Source organism: Podarcis raffonei, chromosome 1 (assembly GCF_027172205.1).
Source record: "Podarcis raffonei isolate rPodRaf1 chromosome 1, rPodRaf1.pri, whole genome shotgun sequence".
Classification (NCBI taxonomy): domain Eukaryota; kingdom Metazoa; phylum Chordata; class Lepidosauria; order Squamata; family Lacertidae; genus Podarcis; species Podarcis raffonei.
In genome coordinates, this window is record NC_070602.1 from 30,971,355 (window position 1) to 30,996,026 (window position 24,672).

Here is a 24,672-nt window from a genome sequence, read left to right on the forward strand (position 1 = left end):
GTGACTCTTCGCGCCCCAGCCCTGAAATGACGCTGAAAACGGTGCTCCTGGGGTTCAATTTAAGCCCCAGTATCTCGGAGCCAATAGCTCCCTCCTTCTCCAGGCCATGCCCGCTAAGGCTTCTCCCAGCTGCCTGGCTGGGCGCGCAGCGGCCTCCTCCTCCACTTCCCTCCCGTCACGTAAGCGGCAGCGGGTCACGTGCCTGGAGCCGGCAGCAGCGCGGGGGGGGGGCGGAGGCAGAAATCCCGGCCTTGTGTCGCTCGGACGTGCTCGCGCCATGCTGCTGCCGTTGCCGCTGCCGCTCCCCGGCGGCCGTTCGCCGCCGAGGCCGGCCTCGCTCCCGCCCCTCCTCGCCCTCCTCCTGCTCGTCCTGCTGCCGGGCCCCGCGCGGCCCATCTCCTTCCAGCTGCCGGGCAAGGCCCGCAAATGCCTGCGCGAGGAGATCCACCGAGACATGCTCGTCACCGGCGAGTACGAGGTCGTCGCCCCGCCGGGCTCGTCGAGCGGCCCGTCCGCCAACCTCAAGGTGCAGAGGGGAAGCGGGGGCTTCGCGCGGGGGGGGGGACACCGGGAGGCTGATCCAGAACAGGCGCGGGCAGGCAGCGCCCCCACCCCTCGCCCGTGCCCACCCCCCGCCCGTGTTATTCACAGCGCGCCGTGAGAGGGCGGGGAGCCGCGGGCGGAGGCGTTGCGTAGGCCTCGGGGCGCTACCGGCGGCTCTGCTGCCTTCCAGGCCCTTCCCTTGTAAGGACACGTCAGCTTTGCGCGGCTCTCCTGATAAGGCCGAAAGGCGGAAGGCGGAACTAGGCCTCAGCTCCGGGCCCTCCTCTGCTCTCTTGAGGAAACACTCTTCCGTGCCTCGTACCCACGACAGCTCTTTTAACTTCCCATCTCTTCCCCACCCCCGCCCTCGCTGAGTTTTGCCCTCCTTAGTACAAGTTACAGGTAGGTAGCCGTGTTGGTCTGCCATAGTCGAAATAAAATAAAATTTAAAAATCCTTCCAGTAGTCTCTAAGGTGCTACTGGAATGAATTTTTTATTTTATTTATTTTATTTTGTTCCTCCTTAGTACAGTTGTCCTTTGCTTTTGAGCATGCAGCCCATAGTCGGAGGGGGCTGTTGCATCCTCAGAATAAGAAGTGGACTGAAGAACTCCATCCCAAGTTTCAAGAGGAGGAAAGCATTCCCACCTCCACCCCCCACCATGAAACAGAAAACAAAGAGAGTGGTTGTTAGCTGCCAGGTGATGGAAAGATGAATTCCAGTGATGAAATGGTGCAACGGTTTGTAGCTTTCACGACAGCAGTGATGCTACCAAGACAAGTGTATCCTCAAGCTGTGAAAAGTCAGGGCTCTGTGACACGGTGTTCGAAATTCCCCAGGCGCCAGGTCCGTTTTGCTATTGGGGCGAGTTCAGTTGCAACAATATGGTGGAGATTTCTTGCCAGGTTGGCAACTGGCATCTCCATCGAGCCTGCTGATTCAGGCGCAGCAAAATACATGTCTTGTGCCTCTGCACTGCTGTGTGAATCATGGACCCCTTGCTGGGCATCTTAGTCCTTCATTGTCACATCTAGGAAAGTAAGTGCAGGGCTGAGTACAGATATAGCTGACTGTCCCGCAGCTTTTCCACAGGCCACACAAATGGAACTCACCACAATTAAAAAAACCTCTGCCTTAATACATAGTTAATACCATTTCCACTGTGTATGTTTCTCCTCACATACTGGGACAAGTAAATTGTGGTAAGAGTAAGCTATAGTCAAGCAGTGTAATTGAGATCATAGAATTGTACCATTCAAAGGGACCTTGAGGGTTATCTAGTCCAACCTGCTGGCAAATAGACATTCTGTTGTGGTGGCCACAACTTAGGCTTAAGGTGCCATTTAGCGCCTAGCTTCTATATCTGAGTTTCTAACACTGCTGTGACATTCTGATATTAGTTTTTGCAGCTGCTTTTAAATATAAGAGCAGAACAATTTGTTACAAAGCATATGGAGAAGCCCCATTTTGAGAGCCATCATCCTGGTACTAATTTAGTTAAACTTGGTCCATGTTAAATTATTGGTATGTTGTGTGTTCCCATAGGGTTAGATAGTAGCCAATAATGTAGGGCCCTTGAAATATGGCTGTTGGTTTTCAGCAGCAACCCCAGGTTCTTTCTTGTGTTGATCTGTCCTCATTGACCAAGAAAAGGATTTTGCTTTGGTCTTGGATACCATGCAGTATGACCAGTCTGGGGAAGAATACTTGCAACTACTAGAGTGATGTGTCAGTTTTGGGATACACAGCCTGTTACATGCAACAGAGACTGCATTCCTAACCACCCTTCCTCTGGAATAAATCACATTGAAGTTGTGGGACTTATTTATGTCTGAGTCAGCATGCATAAAACCAAGCAGAAAGGCCTGTGGCCCAGGTTTCTGTATATTAGTGGTGGGTAGATTTCATGCTGGCAGGATCTCCTTTGCTTTATTACTAGAATACTAACAGCCACCAACCAAAGCCAGGTGCAAAATAGTGGCTAAAGAGGCAATGTACTTTTGAAATAAATGAAGAGGATGTAACCCTGGAATTTGTTTTCGTTCCACAGCGTTCCTGTCACACAAAACACCATTATTGGTTTCTAATATTTCCTTCCTTCATCATAGTTGTCTAATTTAGAGGAAATTAGGCACAGGTTGGCGTAATGGTTAGACTATGACCTGGGAGACCGGGGTTTGAATCCCCATTCAGACATGAAGCTCAGTGGATAACCTTGAGCCAATCACCATCTCTTAGCCTAACCTACCTCACAGGGGATGAAATGGGGAGGAGAACCGTGTATACCACCTTGAGCTTGGAAGATAAAGGTGGTATATAAATGTAATAAATAAATACGTTTTGGAAGGCACCCTGAAGGTGATCTCGCCCAGCCCCTGTTCAGTGCAGGTTCAGTTACATAAGGTGTAACTAGAGCATCCCTGACAGATAGCTCTCCACCCTCTGTTTAAATATCCCAGTGAAAGACAGCCCCTATGAGGTAGTCTGTTCCCTTTTATAACAACAAATAACATAAGATGAGTCTGATGGGTCAGACCAGTGGCCCAGCTAGTCCAGCATCCTTATCTCACAGTGACTGACCAGATGCCTGTGAGAAACCTGCAAGCTGGACACAAACAGCACTCTACTCACCCATGATTCCCAGCAACTGATATTCAGAGGCATAATGCCTCTGACAGTAGAGGTAAAACATGGCCAATCATGGCTTGTAGTTGTTGTTAGCCTTGTTTTCCATGAATTTGTCTAATACAGTACTCTTTTAAAGCTCTTAGTGTGTGGAAGTTAGCTGAAATTTGCTTCCATGGAATTTTCTCCTATTCCTTTTAATCCTGCCCTGTGAAGCAACAGAGAAGAAACGTATTCTTCATCTTTTCATGACAGCCCTTCAATATATTTGAAGACCATCATCACATTCCTCCTCCCTCCCCTTCCATCTTCTCTAGGCTAAACACCCCCTAGTTTTTCAACCGTTCATCATAAGACTTGCTTTCCAGGTTCCTCACCATCCTCTTTTGGACAAATGCTTCCTGCTGTGGAAGTTCTTAAGCTGTCAGAAAGATTCTGGGAACTAAAATGTATTTTTAAAAATAGTTGTATCTCTTGTAAAAAGGCACTTGCTTCATATGTGGGTGGATTCTGCCCCCCTTCCTCTGTTCTGATGTTAGTTTGATACAAGTACTTTTTACACCATGTTGTCTGGTGTCCACTTGCCTCCGTGCCTCTCTGTGTGTGTATGCTTTCCTTCATGAGACTTAGAAACAAAAAATTGTAAATATATAAAAATTAAACAGCCTGCTTATGAAAGTACATTTTTCAGAAGTGCAGCACTACACATGTACTTGTGGGTTGGGTGGGTGGGAGTTGGATGCTACTACACAATGGCTGCTTTCACCCATAAATGCTACAAAGCATGAATTGTCCTGTAAATTAGCAAATCAGCCATGACTTGTTTTTCCAAAGCTTGGTTTGGTTTCCAACTATTCTTGCCTTGTGGCTCTGTAGCTTGGAGTGGGGTTGGCAAACAATTAATGGTTAAGCAAAGCTGCTGGGTTTAGACATAATATAGACCAAAATATAGTTAGAATCATAGAATTGTAGAGTTGGAAAGGACCCCAAGGGCCATCAATGCCGTGCAGTGCAGAAATTCTGCCCACATTCTGCCCTGGGTAGGCTCAAACCACAATCCTTCTGGTTAACAGCCAGACACACCCCCCCATTGTGCCAAAGGAGTTGAAACACGCCATGTTTCATAAGCTAGCGACAAACCATGGCTTCACATAGTTTATGGCTAGCAAACAAACCACCATTAATACATTGGACTGGGTTCAGACATCAAAACAAACCACAATTTGACTAAACAAACCATCTCTTAGCATTAATTACCTAAAACTGCTGTTAATGATGCCTGTGTTTCACCCCCCACCCAAATACTCATTATCCAGGAGTGGTCTAGCATGCTGGTCAATGAAGTCTTAACTTAGTTTGAGATTGTACATTAAGCATTCCTTCCCCCAGAAGGCCACACTTATGTAATAGGGTATTATATGCCAGCAGCCTTTGTTGGGTCCTGACTTTGGCAATTGATGAAATAACTACAGAACAAATATCCTCTGCTCCAGGCATGTAAAGATCTTCTCTGGGGCCTGGGGTGGGAGTCTTGTTAGAATAAAGATATAAATTCAAGCAAAAAAGCAGTTGGTCTCTGGTGGGGACCCCCAGCTTGCTTACCCCTCCAAGGCCTGGGGCAAGTGTACCTGGCTGCCCCCAAGTCTGCATGGGCCTGCTCTGCTCATCCAGAATAAAAAGTTTTAAAGTCTGGGTTTTTTTGACGAGCTGCTCACATTAGCACCTTAACATGTCAGGGTAGACAAGTTATTAATGATCACACATTAGTTTATTTTCCAGAGACAAAATTCTGCTTGAAGACCTTAGTCTCAGATCAGCTGTTGACTGGGATTTATCATTTGCAGTTAACAGTGATTCTTTGTCACGCCATTTTCACGTGTTTTAATGGCTCATCACTGTGGTGCTTGCTCTCTGATCATGACATCCCATAATTAACAGTTAGGCTTTCCGTTCTGGAAGAATGTACCCAATGTGCTAGTTGGTTACGTAGTGGAGGTTCTTTAATGGCTCTCATCCTACTTGATCTCAGTCTCGTGTGGGTGCTTATTGTTCAGGCTGGCAGTATGAGGAGAAAAGCTGTGTTTGTGAAGGATGATGATGTTACTGTGCATAATGCCAGAGTATTGTGGTGGAACATTCCCCCCTCCCTGAATGGTTGCTCCCCCACAATTGTGTAGGCTGACTTTTAAGCAGTTTGCCCATACTAGGTATACTTAGGGCAACGTGCCTGGCAGTATGTAGGCAACTATCTTCTTGTGCCAGATGAAGAGAAAAGTAGAGCTGGCATAATATATTTTTGGACATGGTCCATCTAATGGTGGAAAGGAACTAGTTTGTGTGTGCATGCATCAGTCACTTCTTTATGGAAGAACCATGTTTAAGGAGAAGCTATTACTGCAGTAAACAAGGCCTCACATGGCTTTTAACATGCTCTCATGGGACCTTTAAAGCTTGCTTTATTTTATGTTTGCTCCTTTGGCAGTGGGGGAGCATACAAATGTGCTGTCTCCCAGAGCTATTAGTTATGCAATTATAAATTATGCAATTATTGGCTGGTCACTGTAAACCCAAAGCTTGTCCTACTCAGAGCTGCTGATAATGTATGTTTTGTAAAGTGAATGAGTTCATTTTCCCCCCCCCCCCATTCCCACATCATCTTCTGACTTTTGTTTTTAGTGGATGCTTTTATGGGAATGTCTTCAACTTAACATGCCAGAGGCTAATAATGGAGGCAGTATAAATGAATTTGAAATTAAAATTTTAGCAAAAATCTCTTCACCTATGGTGGGGACAAGGAAAGCACAGAAGTCAGTTGCCCAAGTGTTCTAGGAAGATCTTTGTCTTCTCTTCCTCCCCCTCCCATAAAATTTAACATAGAACTTGAATGTTAACTACTTTGCCTCTCTTATTTTTCATATTTCCTACAGATTACTGACTCAGCTGGGCATATTCTCTATGTCAAGGAGGATGCAACTAAGGGCAAATTTGCTTTCACCACGGAGGATTACGACATGTTTGAAGCCTGCTTTGAGAGCAAGCTCCCTGTGGGTAAGTGTGATAGTCCCTCTTTGGTGCTCCTGGTATGCCTCTTCTCTACTTTCTCATCCATCTCTTGTACGATCCATTTAAAAGGGTAATGTTGAGCAAGGGCCAGGGGTATCTGCTCTGCCAAGTGTTTTGAGGTCTTCTGGACTGAGAGAGAACATTTAATCCCAAGGGAGTCAGTTCCTAAAATTACTAATGAATGCCAGTTGTTGCATTCCTTCCCAGAAGTGTTTGCATTTGAGCAGTGCTGAAATCACAATTGCCCACCCAAAGGAAATTTTATAATCCAGAATGAGACACAAGAAAAACAGGGTCATAGAAGAGGACTGGTTGGCTATGACAGAAGTCTTATGAGTCTCTTCATGAAAGAAGTGCTTTGCTGTCTTCCACAGCAGATAGAGATGTGTAGTTACTGGAATTTTATTTAGGAGAGGGCCCAGATTCTCCACACTGTAGCCTATAGCCCATACACACCTGCCATTGAGAGGGCACGGGCACAACCAACTGTTCCCAGCCAGTAAACAGAGAGGGAAAAGGAAGAAACACAGACACTGCAGTTGATTCTCCTTTCTGCTTCAGGTGGAAATTAACACCATTGTTCCCTATTTATATGAGACATCCAAGAGGGATTCCACCATCAGTACACTGAATTTTCTGTACAAGAGGCAAGGGAATACTAAATTTGGTCTTTATCATTCCCTCACTTAGCTAATACTCTTTCTGTGCTGTGTGGTTCCTCAAAGCCAGTGTTAAGTCTTATTGTTCCCTACTCTATTGGTCCATGCACCCCTGCTTGTTCACTTTCCACTTCTTGGAGATGGAACTCAGTCTCTTCATTAATCAGTTGCTAGCATCTCTAAACCAGCCAGAAACCGTTTTCTTGTAGAGACGTGGCACTTAGTTATAATGACCGAGGGCCCGCTGCATTGGTATATTCTATCACGAGAGGAAGAAGGGGAAGTGTGCAGGACGTTGATTATGTACCCAGATCTTGAGGGCAATTGCTTAACAAGTCTTAGAGCTGACATTTCCTTTGGGAGTGACGCATTTGCCCCTCTTCCTCATGAAGATTTGGGTTGAAGTTTAGGGCAAATAGTCCACAACACCTCCAGGCATATTTAATGCTGCTTCTCAACACAAATGGACAGTGGTCATCTTGTTGAGGTTCAAGGGAGCTTCCTGCTTTCACTGTCACTGTTGGAACTTCTAGGTCATGTATATGTCTTCTGTTCTATGAGCCCATGATGTACTTAGGTGGGAGAGTCTCAATGTTCTGAATCTCAGAGATTTATTTATTTGTTAATTTTATGCCCTTTTCACAAGTTAACAGTAATACAAGTGCAACAAAATATTAAAAATACAATCAAACAGCAATAAAAGTTTTTTAAAAACACATAAAAACAAACAGGTGAATCAAAAGACTTGTTAAAACCAGCTAACAACATACTTACCAGTGAGCCTATGTGTTATGGCCTTTCTAAATATAAAAATACCTCTAGTTTACCAAAAGAGGTCTATACTAGAAAAACTATGTTGGAGTGAAATTCACAACTGTTTTTAGGGGAAGAGTATATTCCTTGGCTAAAGTATGCTTTCTGAGAACAGAACAATATAGGTGTGGGATTTTATTAGAATACATTTTAAATACGTTAATCTGATTATATGGGTGACGTAAATGTAACAGCATCATAAATGGGAGATAGACCTAAGTAGGCATCAGTAGCATCAGCAGAATAGTGTGTAAGGCTCCTAAAGTGGAGCCTCATGACTAAACTCTAGGTTTTAAATTTAATATATTTATTAAAGGATTCAGAAGATGGTAGGTTGCATTAAAAATAAAAGATTAGCAAAATACCCTGTATTGACAAGGCAGGATCCCAGGACACTATTCTGAGCAGATGGGGACAAAGCAGCTATGAGTTCTGTTGAGGGGCCCCGAGAATACAAAAATTTAGTCAGGTTTGTCAGATTCTCCCTGTATGCATGAATGGTGTTGTTTAGCCTACCAAGGAAGGTTTTAAGAGGTGTAAATTTGAGGAGATAATTCTTTTCCCTCCCTCCCAGACACACTGTGTGGAAACATGCAAAACTTTAGTTATGTGATTGCTAACTTTGGGGGTTATGCCTTAATAGTTTATTGTGCAGAAAAAGGGGAAGAGGTTGTTACAGACTGTTTTTGCCTTTTGAAGGATGTTGAATTGTCTGTGTCCCAAGATAACTAACGGCAGCATCCTGTTCATCTCAAACCTTGGTAGTTGTAGTAGAGTGCCCCTAAACAAATAATCTCTACAGTTCTTTGTATTATTAGATTAGTGGCATTAAGTTTAGACATGTTTTCTGCAGAGTAGCTGAGGACCCTGTGGCGGTCAATGGCTGTAGGGTTTTAGCTGCCTTGAGAAGGCAGAGCTGCAACATTTGGGCGGTTGGGCCAGGTGAGGCCTGAGCAACTGTGATTTCTCAAGCACTTGGCCACAAAAATGAGGAAGAGGAAGCGAAAGGCACAGCTTTTTGCGCAGGGACCCCAGTAGAGGAAAGAGCTGCCTTGCAAGACTTAGGGAGATCCCCATTGTGAGCGCTAAATTGTTATCCCAGAGCTCTTCCCTTGCGTCAAACATTCTGCTTTGGGGGCAGCACAGTTGTGCTTGTGTAATTCTATGCTTGTAATAATAAAATAATAATAAAATTATTATTTATATGCCACATATCTGACTGGGTTGCCCCAGCCCCTCTGCTTCTTGTATTGTATGTGGAAGCTTGGAATATATTGCATGTGTTACTCACTTGCCTTATTGCTGTTTTGTATCCTCAACACCAGAATGACTTTTAATGATCTACTATGTAAAAATTAATTCTCCATAAGTATTACTATTGTTTTTTTACAACAAGCACATGTTGAAAGCCTAACCTGGAACATTCCTTTCATTCTCTTGTTATTTATCTATTTATCTACCCTTTATTTATCTATTTATTTTGCTGTTAAAAGTGGAAGACTTTGTTAAAAAGTTCCTTCCCACAGGACCCATAACCAGAAATTGTTTTCTAACCATCAAACCTTAAGTGACTTTTTTGAATGAGTGTCAGACATACTTCATAACATTGTGTAACCAAAACAGTCTTAATTTTATTATGAGCTTGGATTTAGTCCAATTCTCTAAGCAGATACTGTACTGAGACTAGATGTTGCTGGATTCTTGTTTCTGATCTGAGGAACAACTTTGCAACTACAAGTGCATGATTTGTAGGTTGCCTTGTTGCAGTGTAAATAGTTATCCCATATTGATTTTTATATGGTTCATCAATTCCAGACTGTTATGGCAGCGTTTGGCTAGAATGTTGTACAAACTATTTTTCATATAAAACCTGCATTAGTAGTGATTCCTGCATTTCAGGAGATTGGACTAGATTATCCTTGGGGGGTGCCTTCCAACTCCACAGTTGTGGGATTCTGTGGTTCTAAGGGAGATTGTAGAATCTACAGTTGTGTGGTTTTATGTTTTTAAGGGAGATTGTTTTAAGTTTTAAGGGAGACTAGAATGTGTAATAGTGGCATGGAAGACACTTTATCTTCTAAAGTGGAAGTGACCATTTGGTTTTTTATTACACGTTCTACCCTGTCAAGTATATTTTACTTGCTTATTCTCACTTTTATCATGAACATTTCCCCCCCTAAGCAAAGTATATATATATCATCACTTGGATTTTTTAAGTCAGTGTGGTATTGATTTCTGTATTTTCTCTACCTTTGAAGTCATTTGGGGTGCTTTGTCATTTCTCTTATTTAAAACATTGGTATGGTGCATATCCAACATGAGTTCTAAGCACTTTTATTATCCTAACAATTCTTACTTTTATGTTACGAGTTAGGCATATAGTCCATATGCTGTTCTTCCTATTTTCCTGTCATCTCAGTGTAAGGACCCAAAGCTTTACCAGGGTTTCTGCAAATTATGGATGTTCCTCATAATCCTGTGCATTTTTATCCACAAGTCCCTGCTGAGTTCACTTATGTCACTGAAATTAGTATTTTTCAAATTCACTGTGTAAACTAGTTTCCATGGCTATAGCAGAAATTCAAAGCTTGCATAAAAACTGGAAACAATGATTCTTATGGCATGTGAAGTAGGGGACTGCCTTGCTCATTTACCATTATGAAAACTACATATATTTATGGCATCTTGGAAGCTGTCAGGAGCAGCACCATGGAAAGTACTCCTGTTTCTATCCAGTGAAGAAGAGCAGTTCTCTTCCCTACCCCCACACTGCATTTCATATACTGTGCTGTGCTGCCACCTACCTGTGAATTGGGACACTGAAATAAGTCTACCTTCATTGGCAGAATCATAGAAGAAGGGTGGGTATATAAGAATATAAGAAATGCCTGCTGGATGAGGCCAGTAGTCCATCTAGCCCAGCCTCCTGCTCTGACTCTGGCCAACCAGGTGCCTGTGGCAAACCTGCAAGCAGGATTTAAGCCCCAAAGTACTCTCTCCTCCTGTGGGAACCAGCAGTTGCCCACTGGCTGCATGAAGTTGGCAGATAGGATCCAGAAACTGCTGGTGGCCATTCCTTAAAGGTACTGCAACAGTGCCAATGCCTGGTGCCTTCCCTGTTTCATGGAGGAGGTGAGACCACAGCCTAATGTATCTGATCCCAGTAGTAGGACAGTGTTAGAAACTCAGGTGTATAAGCTATCTCCAAATGGCAGCTTAAACCTAGGTTACAGCTGCCACAGCAGAATGTCTAGGCACCATTTCCCCCCAGTGGGATTTTGTCTTATTCTTATTATTTCATTTCTATACCACTTCATATTTTAAAGGGGGGGGGGAATCTCAAAGCAAAGCGGTTTACAACACATCAAAACATCAAATAAAACAATCCTAATAAAACAAATTCAAGCTTCAAGGAAAATATTTCAGAGCCTTCTCTAAGTGACATTTTGCTTTCCCCATATTTATTTACCTGCTTAGTTTATATAGTTGTCCCATAGCAGAAGTTAGGGTTGCCATATTTCTGAAAGTGACGATCCGGACTGAAAAGTTGTTGAGCAAAATTGCAAAGAAATTGGATGTTTTTGAGCTATTTCTGAGGGAAATCTGCAAAAAGGACCCTGCCGATTTCCCCAGACATTTCGCCATTTTCTGCCCAGACACTGATCTCGGCTGCAGTGTTCCGAATATATCCGGGAAATTCAAGACATATGGCAAACGGTACAGAAGTACTCTAGGAGGCCAGTGTGGTGTAGTGGTTAGAGTGTTGGACTAGGACCTGGGAGATCGGGGTTCAAATCCCCACCCAATCATGAAGCTCCCCAGGTGACCTTGAGCCAGTTACAGCCTCTTAACCCACCTCACAGGGTGGTTGTAGGGATTAACTGAGGAGAGAGATGAACCATGAACTCCTTGGAGAAAGTGGTTGGGATATAAATGCAATAAATAAGCTTTTCTGCTTACCTGCTTAAGAAAGCTGGAAGTGAAAGCCAGATGGAGATGTCAGTTGCCAACCTGGCATCCAGAGATCTCCACGTGGTCACAATTGGACCTGCACCCGTCGCAAAATGGGCCTGGTGTCTGGCTAATTTCTAACATGGTAGTAGAGGTGCATGTACTAGCTAGGGGCTCTTTGGTGGATAGGGAGTTTGGTTAGCTAGCTTTTTCTTTTTTTTTTTAAGTCTGGGGAAGGCAGGCTATTTGCATATGTTGCAAAACAGGGGATAGTTCCTTATTTTTTTTAAAAGGGGGGAGGAGGAGAACAGCCTCATACTATTTTCTCCACAGTGTTTTCGTTGCCTGTCATGCTTAATGCAAACACCAGAATGACAAACTGATTGGCTAGATCATGGGCTCTTTATTATGTCCTGAGCTTGTTTTAAGATATCTGTTACCTTAAGTAATGCTGTGTCTGACATAACATGACCCAATTGATACTGTGCCATACTTCTTCCATTTGGCATAACTACAGTTTCGTAACCCCACTTAAAATCCTTTAATCCCATGCCCTTAAAAGTAATGGGTCAAAAAACAGCTGATCTGGGATTGGCAGATTAACAAAGAAAGAGAATTACTTCAAAGTAGAAATAGTAAGAAGCAATCATCCCCTTCGTCCAAAATAGCCAGATTAAAAAAGTGTATTCAAAACATTTCTCTTTTCTGACCAAGCTGACAAATGCAGCTTTCTTATGCATGCATATTCAGGAAGCAAGTCCCAATATTATCAGTGGGTCTTACTCCCAGGTAAGTGTTTATAGGAATGTGAGTAAGCCCCATAAACTGGGGTGACTTATTTTGAAGTAAACATGCAAAGGGGTTGTTCACAGCATAGCTCTGAGCTTAAGGTAGATGGTCATATTCTTGCTGCCCTCCTTCAATCTGGTCCACCTTGCTAGGTCCAGAACCTATTATCAGTGCTGAGAACATAATTATCTAGGAACCGAGAGCCTGAGGGGAAAAATGCATGCAGTTCTACCTCCCTTTTTTTCTTAAGAGATAAATAGTTGTAGTTTGGGTCACCGCAGTTTAAGAAGGATATCAGCAAACTGGAATGTATCCAGAGGAGGATGGCAAAGATGAAGAGGGGCCTGGAGATAAAGTCCTCTGTGGGAAGGTTGAAGGACTAGGGTATGTTTAGCCTTGAGAAGAGATAATTAAGAAGGATTGTGCCATTCAGATACTTGAGGATGGGTGTCACATTGTTCAGTGTTTCTCAAACTTTCTTCTCTGGGCCACACTTTCTGAATATAAATTTGCTCACACCACACTGATTTTTTTTTATTGATCAGAAATACATCGGAAAACAAAAAGAAACAACAACTAGCAGTTCTTGATTTATAACACAGGACACAACTATTTTGTAATTGCCATCCTCTCCTGCCACACCAGTGTAGCGCACTACACCCTGTGAGAACCACTGACATAGATGATGGAGCAAATCTATTTGGTGTTGTCCTAGAGATCAGACTCCAAAGCAGGTAGCTAAAATATAAAGTATTCTGTCTAAACATTAGGAAGAACTTCTAAACAGTATAGACTGCTATCATTACCATCGTAATATAGTAGACTTGTAAGTTGCTTAATACACAGAGGTTTCCAAACAAATTGAAACATACTTAAAAACAAAAACATAAATACATTGTAATGTTAACACATTCAGAAAGAAACATGCATTTCATGAAAAATATACACAACACCACACCCACCCACCCAATAACAGCTGCCAGAAGCTTTGGCAGCACACAAACAACAGACACAGCATCATCTTCATAATCTATCAAATGTCTGAGGAAAAAATGTATTTTATTACCTGGTACCAAAACTATGTCGGTAGAGGCACCAAGTGGACCTCACTGGGGAGAGCTTTCAGCAGTGGAACAAACTGCTTGAGAGGAAGGTGGGCTTTCCTTAGTTAGAAACTGTTGAGGTTATAGTAGTAGTGGATTTCCTGCATTGGCAGGGGTTGAACTGGATTATCAAGGGGTAAATTGCAGAGGGAAGACCCTCTAGACCAGACCTGGTTGCTTGGGAACTATTTATACTCACTAGATAACCAGGTTTGTGGCAGTTTTAAAGTTTGGGGTTGGGGAGGAATAATTTGAATAAGGAGAAGGGAGGTAAGAAGGAGGGCAGGAGTCAATCAGGTATTATAGCAGTGCCACAAGGGTTGTTTCTGCTTTTCCATTCCACAGTGGTTTTATATTTGGCTAGGTGATTTTTAACTTTGGAAAAATCTGTTCATTGTGTTATTATTTTTCATCTGTTCAGTCTAACACACCACTTCAGGTTTATTCTCGCTTTTCTATTTGACTAGAATTAGCACTTAGTTCTTACCAGCTTGTCTAGCTCTAAACTGATCCCATGTTTCCTTATTGCTAGAGAGTGGAACGAAGACCAGGAAATCAGAGTGCCTGGTGTTTTGCACGCTCCACATGCTTCATTGCAGCTTGTTCTCATTACTTCTCAGAGTTCCTACCTTAGCCAATGCTATCTGTAGATTTTTCTGTGATTTTGGGCATAGTTGAGCTGCCTCTTTAGCTGTTCCGAGGCTTGTACAGGAGGAGAGCCGCAAATCCCTCCCTGCTGTGTATTGGGGGGCGGGTGGCTGGGAATTTCCTGGCAGCCTGAGCGCTTCATACAATGAATCCTTTCATTGCAGTTCCAGGAACAGGGCGGATGCCAGACCAGTTCGTGACCTTGAACATGAAGCATGGAGTAGAAGCAAAGAACTACGAGGAGGTACATCTCTGCTTTTGCTGCCTGTGCCTCTTGATTCTCTTCCTGACACTCACGTGACAACTGTATGTGGCCTTGAGGCTCACAGTTCAATGCTGTTTTCCCAGTCTCCCTGATTCCTAGGGCTTCCCTGAGTGAAGCGCTTATCTAGAACAGTTGTTTTGAAGTTGCTAAACACAGTTAGGAATCTGCTGCTTGGCAAGGAATTTATCCACTATGAAGCTGAATTTATTCAGTAAACAGGATATCTAGCATTTTCTCGCTCAGAGTGGCCAGCCAGATGTCTACAGCAGGCCTGTAAGCAGGACCCAAGTTGAACAGAACTCCCTCAGCTTGCAGTTTCAAACAACTGGCATTCAGAAAAATACTGCCCCTAACGCTGCTGACATAGCATGAAGCTACCTTGTACTTTGTTGGACTACGGGTCCATCTAGCCAAGTATTTATGGCTCTCTTAAAAGCTCAGAAACGGGCTTTCTAGGGATGCTAGGGATTGAAACTTCAATCTTGTGCATGCAAAGGGTAATTCATAATTCAGTAGTAGTGTATTTTCTTTGCACACAGAGGGTCTTGAATTGGTATCTCCAGTTAAAAGGATCTCTGGCAGGAAGTACTAGCAAAGACTCCTGCCTGAGATCTTGGAGACCTGATACAGGACTATATGGATCAGTACTATCTGACTGGATAAGATAGTTTCATTTGATGCAATCCAGACGAAAGTAACTCTCATATGTTCAGAGTACCAGTTACAGAAAGGTAGCTGTGTTGGTCTGCCATAGTCAAAACAAAAATTTTTTTTCCTTCCAGTAGCACCTTAAAGACCAACTAAGTTAGTTCTTGGTATGAGCTTGGTATGTATCTGAAGAAGTGTGCATGCACACGAAAGCTCATACCAAGAACTAACTTAGTTGGTCTTTAAGGTGCTACTGGAAGGAAAAAAAATTTATGTTCAGAGTACTAAGGTATGACCTTTCCCTTTTTATACTGCTTTTTGATGGCCATGAACCCTTTTCTTACATTTCAGTTCCTTTCCTGCACAGACTGGGATAGGAGCATGATACCAGTCTAAAATAAACATTTCATGGTTGCTTTATTCACAATTTTCCCCAATGTAGAAAGAGATTATCTCATTGCAGGGAGAAATTTATTGTTTCATATATAGTTTTACAGCTGATTGGGTGCATTCATGGATAGGTCTATCAATGGCTAATAACATATGGTCACTAAATAAAGTTTCCCATCTTCAGAGGCAGTATACTAGGATACACAGTGCCAGGGAAGGGCCATTGCTCTCATGCCTTGTTGGCATGCTTTGTTAAGAGTCAAAACAGAAACCTATTTCATTTTTTGTTGTTGGAGACTAAAGGTGCTTCTGAATGCTGTTTTCCCTTGTATTGGTATACTTAAATGGGAATCGGGGCACTTAATAAAATAAATTGTGAGTGCAGAGGTCTGGTACTGTGCTGATTTGGGGGTCCATTTGGACTAGCAGAAAACAGCAGGAGAATCTGTGCAATCCTTATGCATGGATTGCATATGTCAGGAGTGCAGATTCTTTTCACAGCCATGTAATCCTAAAAACATATCCTTAATGAGAGAAGATGTTGGTTTAACAGACGATTGGAGTCCAGTAGGCACCTGCGACAAGGTATATGGGCGAGAGGGCAGAGGCTAGTAGCTGATAGCTGACCTCATGAATTGAGGTATTTTTCTTTTCTTTTTTTATAAGATATTTATTAAGATTTTTTAAGGTATTACAATAAAGTGAAAAAGAAAAGAAAACAGATAAATAACAAAAATACAAAATAAGAATAATTAAAAACACATAAATTTTCCATTGCTTATTTTCCTTTAACTTGTTTCCCGGACCTCCTCATACCTCCCTTTTTTGTATTCCACCACAAATTGTTGGTTCAGCAAATCCTTACCATTATATTATTACCTATTTATAATCCTTTTTTCATGTTCTCTTAAAGCATTACAGCTGGAAACCACTTAATTTCAATCCAACATCATTCTAACATTCATTAATTTTACAATATTTCTGTAGATAATCTTTAAATTTCTTCCAATCTTCTTCCACCGACTCTTCTCCCTGGTCTCGGATTCTGCCGGTCATTTCTGCCAATCTCATATAGTCCATCACCTTCATCTGCCATTCTTCCAAAGCGGGTAGATCTTGTGTCTTCCAATACTTTGCAATAAGTATTCTTGCTGCTGTTGGTAGCGTACATAAAAAAAGTTCTGTCCTTCTTTGGCACCAATTGGCCGACAATGCCCAGAAGAAAGGCCTCTGGTTTCTTCAGGAAGGTATATTTAAATACCTTTTTCATTTCATTATAGATCATTTCCCAGAAAGCCTTAATTCTTGGGCACGTCCACCAAAGGTGAAAGAATGTACCTTCAGTTTCTTTGCATTTCCAACATTTATTATCGGGCAAATGATATATTTTTGCAAGCTTGACTGGGGTCATGTACCACCTGTATATCATTTTCATAATATTCTCTCTTAAGGCATTGCATGCCGTGAATTTCATACCTGTGGTCCACAACTGTTCCCAGTCAGCAAACATAATGTTATGTCCAACATCTTGTGCCCATTTAATCATAGCAGATTTCACCGTTTCATCCTGAGTATTCCATTTCAACAGCAAGTTATACATCTTTGACAAAATCTTAGTTTTGGGTTCTAACAGTTCTGTTTCTAATTTTGATTTTTCCACCTGGAAGCCAATTTTCTTATCCAAATTATATGCCTCCATTATCTGATAATAATGAAGCCAATCTCGCACTTTGTTTTTTAGTTTCTCAAAGCTCTGCAGTTTTAGTCTATCTCCCTCTTGTTCCAAAATTTCCCAATATTTCGGCCATTTGGCCTCCATATTGAGCTTTTTCTGGGCTTTTGCTTCCATTGGTCACAGCCACCTTGGGGTTTTATTTTCCAATAAATCCTTATATCTTATCCAAACATTGAACAAAGCTTTCCTAACAATATGGTTCTTAAATGCTTTATGTGCTTTAACCTTGTCGTACCACAAATATGCATGCCACCCAAAAACATTGTTAAAACCTTCTAAATCCAAAATGTCTGTGTTCTCAGGAAGCAGCCAGAATGCTGCTGATTCATAGTAAAGTTTAAAGTCTGGCAGGGCAAATCCACCCCTTTCCTTTGCATCAGTTAATATCTTGAATTTTATTCTGGGCTTCTTGCCCTGCCAGACAAATCTAGAAATATCTTTCTGCCACTTCTTGAAACAATCCATCTTGTCCACAATTTGCAGTGTTTGAAACAAAAATAGCATTCTAGGCAAAACATTCATCTTTATAGCTGTAATTCGACCCAACAAGGAAAGCTTCAAGTTTGACCAAATTTCTAAATCTTTTTTCACCTCCATCCAACATTTTTCATAATTATCTTTAAATAAGTTCCCATTTTTTGCTGTCATGTTAATCCCCAAGTATTTCACTTTCTTGACCACAGTCAGACCTGTCTCATTCTGAAACCTCTCTCTTTCAATCGGTGTTAAATTTTTCTCTAAAACCTTAGTTTTTGACTTGTTCAGTTTGAATCCTGCCACTTGACCAAATTCTTGAATTAGTTCTAAAACCCTTTTAGTACTAGATTCTGGCTCCTGTAACGTCAATACTAAATCATCTGCGAATGCTCTCAATTTGTACTGTTTGGCTCCTACCTGTATACCTTTAACCAACCGGTCCCTTCTAATCATATTCAGCAGAACCTCCAGAACCGATATAAAAAGCAATGGGGAGATTGGGCACCCCTGTCGTGTCCCTTTTTCTATCTTAAATTCTTCTGTCACCACATTATTTACAATTAATTTTGCCTTTTGTTCAGAATATATTGCACCTATACCATTTTCAAAACCTTGGCCTACCCCCATCCCCTGTAGGTTCTTTTTCATAAAACTCCAGGAGATATTGTCAAAAGCTTTCTCCGCGTCCACAAATATCAGAACTGCTTTAGTGTTTATATTTACTTCTAATTTTTCCAGGATGTCAATTATGTTCCTCAGATTATCAGACAAATGTCTTCCCGGGAGAAAGCCCGCTTGGTCCTTATGAATCTCTTCCATCAATACTTTTTTCAATCTCTTGGCCAAAATGTCAGCAAAAATTTTGTAATCCACATTAAGTAACAATATAGGGCGGTAGTTCTTAAGCTGAGTCTTTTCAGTCTCTGTTTTCGGTATAAGTGTAATATACGCCTCTTTCCACGACTCTGGTGCCCTCTTCCCTTCCAAAATTTCATTGCAGACTTCCTTCAAAGGTTGTAATAACCACTCTTTCAAAGATCTATAATATCTAGAAGTCAGCCCATCCGGTCCTGGAGATTTGCCCAATTGCATATTTTGAATGGCACCTTCTACTTCCTGTTCAGATATTTTATAGTTCAACATTAATTTACTTTCTTGGGAGATTTTTTGTAATCCATTTATTTTCAAAAATCGGTCTATGTCCATTTCTTTCTGTGGCCCTTGTGAATATAATTGTTTAAAATACCTCTGGAAACAATTTCTAATCTCAATTGGGTTATGTATGTTCTTTCCTTCCACTTCTAAATTTGTAATAGTATTTAGTTTTTGTCTTTTTTTCATTTGCCAAGCCAACAGTTTCCCACATTTATTGGCTGATTCAAATGTCTTTTGTCTCATTTGTTTAATTTTCCATTCTATTTCCTGATTCATCATTTCCATATATTGTACTTGATATAGTTTTATTTCTCTCAAAATCTCCTGCGACTTTGGTTTTGCCCTCAATTTCTTCTCACTTTCTTTTATTTTCTCCAAAATTTTATCTTTCTTCTCATTTTGACTTCTCTTCTTTATTGCGTTCTGTTGTATCAGAAACCCTCTCATAAGAATTGAGGTATTTTTCAGGATATTGAAATTTGTGCAAAAACTGTTCCCAGCATTTCAGTATTTTTCTCTTGCTAAACAGAGCATTGGTCCCCCCCCCTTTTCTGCATCCTTGCTTATGAAAAACCAAACGCAAACAAAAAATTGACAGAACTTGTAAAGTTCTCCTGAAACTTTCAGATTCTGCTTGGTAGAGCTATGGCCATGTAGCTTTCTAAGCCTTGATTTTATCATTCAGCATTAAAACATAAGTGAGACGATTACTTAATCCAGTTATTTAGTTAAATTATGAAAAGCTGCTGTTTGATTGCCCCCTTGTGGCCTTGCAATGAACAGCCACCATTGTAGTAAATCTGCTGTCCTATTGTTTGTTCTGTTACAGGGGTCAGTGACCTCGATGTCATTTCTCTACCTGGCCCACTGCCCTCTCAGGCTCTGCCCCTCTCCTCACCTCCACCCACTCCTCCTGTGCCCTGCTGCTGTGATGAACTGTCACTGCCCAGCTCCACTGCAGCTACATTAAACCCCTTGCAGTTTGAACTTGCGGAAATGTTAAACCTATTACTGTATTTGGATATAGCTCCTCCAGCTATGCTGCTCTTCCCAAATAGCTTTTCTGGCTGCATGAGACTTGTTTTCTGTGCTACAGACGAATATGCTTATTAATTAAATTTTTTAAAAGATTATTTAAATGTTAATTTAAAAGTGCCTAGAGGCCACCAAGCCGAACTAGGAAAAAGGATACAGTGCACCCGCTGCTATTGTTCACAAGTCAGAAAAATCAGGACAACGTAGAACAAATTATTTTTTAAATAATTGACAAAGAAGGGAAGTACGGATACATTGCCCTTCTCCATAAATGGTTATTATAGGCAATGGAGGGAAATGAAACAGGAAATCACTGCTTCCCTTGCTTGTGAATCATCCTAGTGCCTTTACTCTCATTGGCCAGACATCAGAGGGTGGGATCGGGTTTACTAAATCTTTGGAAGCCTATTTCCTGAACAGGGATGTATGGTGCAACTTGGAGAAATATGTAAGCAAAAAAGTTAAAAGAGATGTCCTTCCCATGCTTATTCAAAAGTAAGTCCAACTGTGTGCAGTGGAGGTTACTTGGGCAAATGTGTTTAAGGTAAGCCTCAGAGACTTACTTTGCTCCATTTTGAAAAACAATAACATAAAATAAAAAATACAGAACAGTGGCCTTCAACATTCTCAAAGCCAGGCACCATCTTTAATCCAGAATGCTCTCTATTTTTTTTACTATGTATGTCCATTTTTCTTCTTTCACAGTGTTGTAGTGGCAAAGGAGGCTAGGTCAATGTGTTTCCTACTTCTGTTGTAGCAACAAAAATGTGGATTTTTAATTTGGGGTTATACCCAGGCCTATGTGGGAGGCAGAGGGGCAGCCAGGTACACTTGCCCTGGGGGAGGCCTAAGAGGGCCAGGGGGCCCTGACGGGCTGCTGTCATGCCAAGACCGACCCGGGCCTAAGACAAGCTCTGCATGGGCCTGGTGATACCAGATTACTCTTAGGCTGCAGTCCTGTACCCATTTAGCTGGGAGTAAAGCACTGCAGTAGCTCCCTATATGTGCCTGGGCTCAATTCAAGGTGCTGGTGATGGTTTACAAAGCTTGGGGCCCAGATACCTGCAGGAGCTCCTCATTCAATGCAAACCAATTCAGTCCTTAAGATTGGTAGGGTAGGGCTTGTTCACTGCCCCCCACCAGGGTTTAGAGTAAAAGGATGTATAGATGGGCCTTCTCTGTAGTAGGTCCCCTACTCTGGAATAATGGCCCTTAGCAATGCAACTGTCCCACATTGTGAGGTTTCAAATGCTGATTGAAAACATCTTTATTTGCCCAGGCTTTTGTAGTTTGATAAGTAAGAGGTGTACTCCTCATCAGCAATGCATGCATATCTGTTCTTAATTAATCTACAAAATTTATTAAATGTTTCTTGCGCTGTCCATGTGGAGCAGCAAAATGAGAATCCTCTCACCAAATATTTTGTGCTCCTCTGAAATACCTCCTCTTGAAATTTGTCCAGAAGTGTAGTGTAAAATGAAAACCAATTTGACACTTGCACCATAGAGAATGCAAATGAAAAAACTGAAAACACTTGGTTAGACATCCATATTTGCTATATGGAGAGGCTACCATCTTGTTAAAAGGTTGCCTTTGTACAGCTTTGGGCATGTATCTCCCCTCCTGGAAAATGCAAATATGGGTGTTTAATTATAGATTTGGTGTGAATGTTCAATATTTATTTATTTATTTACATTTATTTACTGCTTGATTGTTTTAAAACAAGAAACTATCAAAGTGGCTTTGTCACTGGTTTAGGCACTGGAAAATTTCCTAACATCTCTAAGAAATTAAGGATATTGGAGATTCTGTTGGCTGAAAAATTATGGCTTTGTTGACCTCAAAAATCTGCTGTGAAGGCTTCCAGATTACTATTTTAGGTTACCCAGGAGGGGAGATGCATGCCAAGGCACTGAAAAGGAGGCAATTGAACAAGAAGACATCCTCCCTGGTTACGAACAGCAGATGAGGATGTCTATTCAAGCCTCTCCTTCCGCCCTCCCTATTCTTTCATTTGCATTCTCTGTGGTGCAAGTGGTTAGTTAGTTTGGTTTTGATTTTGTCGCTAGAGACTATGCCACAGACAGGACTGTTTGCATCAGGACCCTCTTTTCAAGTGATGGGAACACAATCTTATTCTGGCTGTGATTTTCAGTCTCTGTCTCTCTTTTTTACAGATTGCTAAAGTAGAGAAGCTGAAGCCACTGGAGCTGGAGCTGCGACGCCTGGAGGATCTTTCAGAGTCTATTGTCAATGACTTTGCCTACATGAAGAAGAGGGAAGAGGAGATGCGGGACACCAATGGTACGTACTCCAACTCAGGGAGTAATATTGTTGTTATGTTGCTCTCACTAATGCATATGGTTGGGGATAATGTTGCCATGATGCTTACTTGATACCTGCTTTATAGTGTAGACAAGGCTGTCTGATGCATCATCTATCAACTTATAAACATACTGTTAGGATCACTGGAATGTTTCACCACCATAACTGTTATGCTGCTATGCCCATAAGCCCCCTTTCCACCAAATCTACTGGAGTCATGGCACTCCCTTCTCTTTACACTCACTTGGGATTCTGTTACTTTCTTGTTATCATATGCAGCCAGGACTCTTCTTATTTGGCCCCAAGAAAATTCAATTTCTGTGTGTAGAATGTAATGGGCAAAATTTTATTTTGTACTTATTTGTATAAGCAACTTCAGTGTGTATTTTACTCTTATTAGCTTTTGTAGAATTTTGACTTTCCCTTCTTCCATTGAAAGAAATAGAGGTATAGGCAAGAGGTTGGCAGCAGAGGTATAAAAATTCTATGGTGAAGGAACCAATATTCTTGTGTGGCAGACAGGCTCCATCTGTGAACACCAAAGCCTTTCGCAAGAACCCCTGTATAATAATACTAATAGAAATGGTTATAATTTCCGCCTGCACAATTTTCAAATTTAAGAGAGAGGATCTTGAGTTGCCCTTTTTTTTTAACAGAATGAAAGCTGAGCCTTTTTTGGATCCACTTGGCCCACAGTTCAAAGAGCTTATCTTTCTGGTACTTAGTTTTATATGAATGCTTCAGATGAAAAATACTAGGTGGTTTGTGGGGTTGAAGGCATTGGAGGGCTGGCTTAGGGATTCTTGCCATTTGTTCTGAGTAACAAGCTTTTTGCTTTTTGTTTTTCCCGTTTCAGAATCTACCAACATTCGGGTACTATACTTCAGCATTTTTTCGATGTTCTGCCTCATTGGACTGGCTACCTGGCAGGTCTTCTATTTGCGTCGTTTCTTCAAGGCCAAGAAGCTGATTGAATAGGGGCAGTTCCCCCTCTTTTAAACCCCAGCAGAACAACAGAGACCCAACTATGGCTGTTTAGAGCCACCTCAGGGTTGACCTGCCAAACAGAGCTTTTTCTGCAATGGATCCCCAGGGGGAGGGAGGGAAATGCTGGTATAGAACGCGGTCAGGATGCTTCTGAACTATTATTGGATAGACATGGAAGACGGTGGGAGTTGTGATTTTGGGGACTCTTGGACAGGGATGAAATAAAACTGTCATGACAGCTGTGGTTGGCTCTTACGCTGTCTTTTTCTCTCCCTTACAAATGAGGTCAGGTGACCTCTTCCTGTATGTCACCAGATTGATCCTGTAAGCCACTTGAATACATGCAATTTGTTAAACTTTCAGCATTCTATCTCTTACCACAGAATTTTGAGAGGGAGCCAGAAGAGATCTTGTTGCAAATTGATCAGTAGCTACACTTTTGGAGTGGAGAAGGAACTGTCAGTGGCATTTGTCTGTCAGAATATTTGATATTTTTATGTATAGAAGCAGGAAGGACAGTTGGAAAATAACAGAGCTGTGTTGTTTAAATTACAGAAGAAAGGCTTTATCTACAAATGCTCTTGTTTTCATCCTATCCCATTCTCTGAAGTCATTGCTTCCCTTGTTCTAAAATGAAGCAGTTCTTGAAAGCACATTGGATACTGTGAAAAGCCATTTTTAATGGTAAGAGGCACCAGCTTGATGCATACTTGAATACACAGTTGGGTTAATCCTTAGGGGAGGGGGATAGGTCTCTTCTCCCTCACCCCCATGGGCGATATAAAACCCTGTCTTCTACCAAAGATAGAAGTTGGGGCAATCTTAGACCTGCATTTTAATGAACTTGTAAGTTATATCCAGATGCTTATAACCCACCATATAACCCTGGGGAGTCTGCCAGGGTTAATTACCCTCATATCAACCCTGAATTACTGGCACGGCTGGGGGCTGTTCGTGTGGGAGGCAGCCATTTCCCACAGCAAGAAACCGGAAGTTATTTGGATGCAAAATGGCAGGCAGGTGAGTCAGTGGGAGCAACTGTAGATGAGCTGTAGTGTCATTTTAATTTTTAAGACATTTGTGCCTTTTCTGGGCTCTACAAGTTTCAGGGCTTATAGCAGCAACAAATACATCATCCCTGACTCAAAACATATCAAGTTTCAGAGCAGTGTATCACAAAAAAAGTCTTGGGTCCCAACTTAAATTCTCAAATAAATCTTAATGTCCCTCCTTTCCCTTGCAGGCACTTATGTCCCCTAAAAAGCCCCTTGGCAGGGTTGGGGCCCCCTCTTGGACAACACAGGATGATACACAAGGGGAAGTGGGGAAATCACCCCAAATCCATTTTGAATCCTAAGGATCTTTGTGAAGGGGAAGTTTCCTATCCTTGTCTCCCCTCCCTCAGCCACCCTCTCACTCCCCATCCCACACTGAAAAACCAGGGGATACTGATAGTGGCAA

General features: G+C 41.9%; 1 protein-coding gene across 1 annotated transcript; it reads left to right on the plus strand.

The window, feature by feature from the left end:
* The first annotated feature begins 221 nt into the window (after positions 1 to 221).
* Positions 222 to 23,452, plus strand: TMED10 (transmembrane p24 trafficking protein 10). The gene is made up of 5 exons (XM_053379051.1): positions 222 to 526; positions 6,096 to 6,216; positions 14,359 to 14,438; positions 22,077 to 22,203; positions 23,081 to 23,452. The coding sequence occupies exons 1-5, from the start codon at positions 278 to 280 to the stop codon at positions 23,200 to 23,202; spliced, it is 699 nt and encodes a 232-aa protein (XP_053235026.1). The 5' UTR covers positions 222 to 277; the 3' UTR covers positions 23,203 to 23,452.
* The last annotated feature ends 1,220 nt before the right edge of the window (positions 23,453 to 24,672 follow it).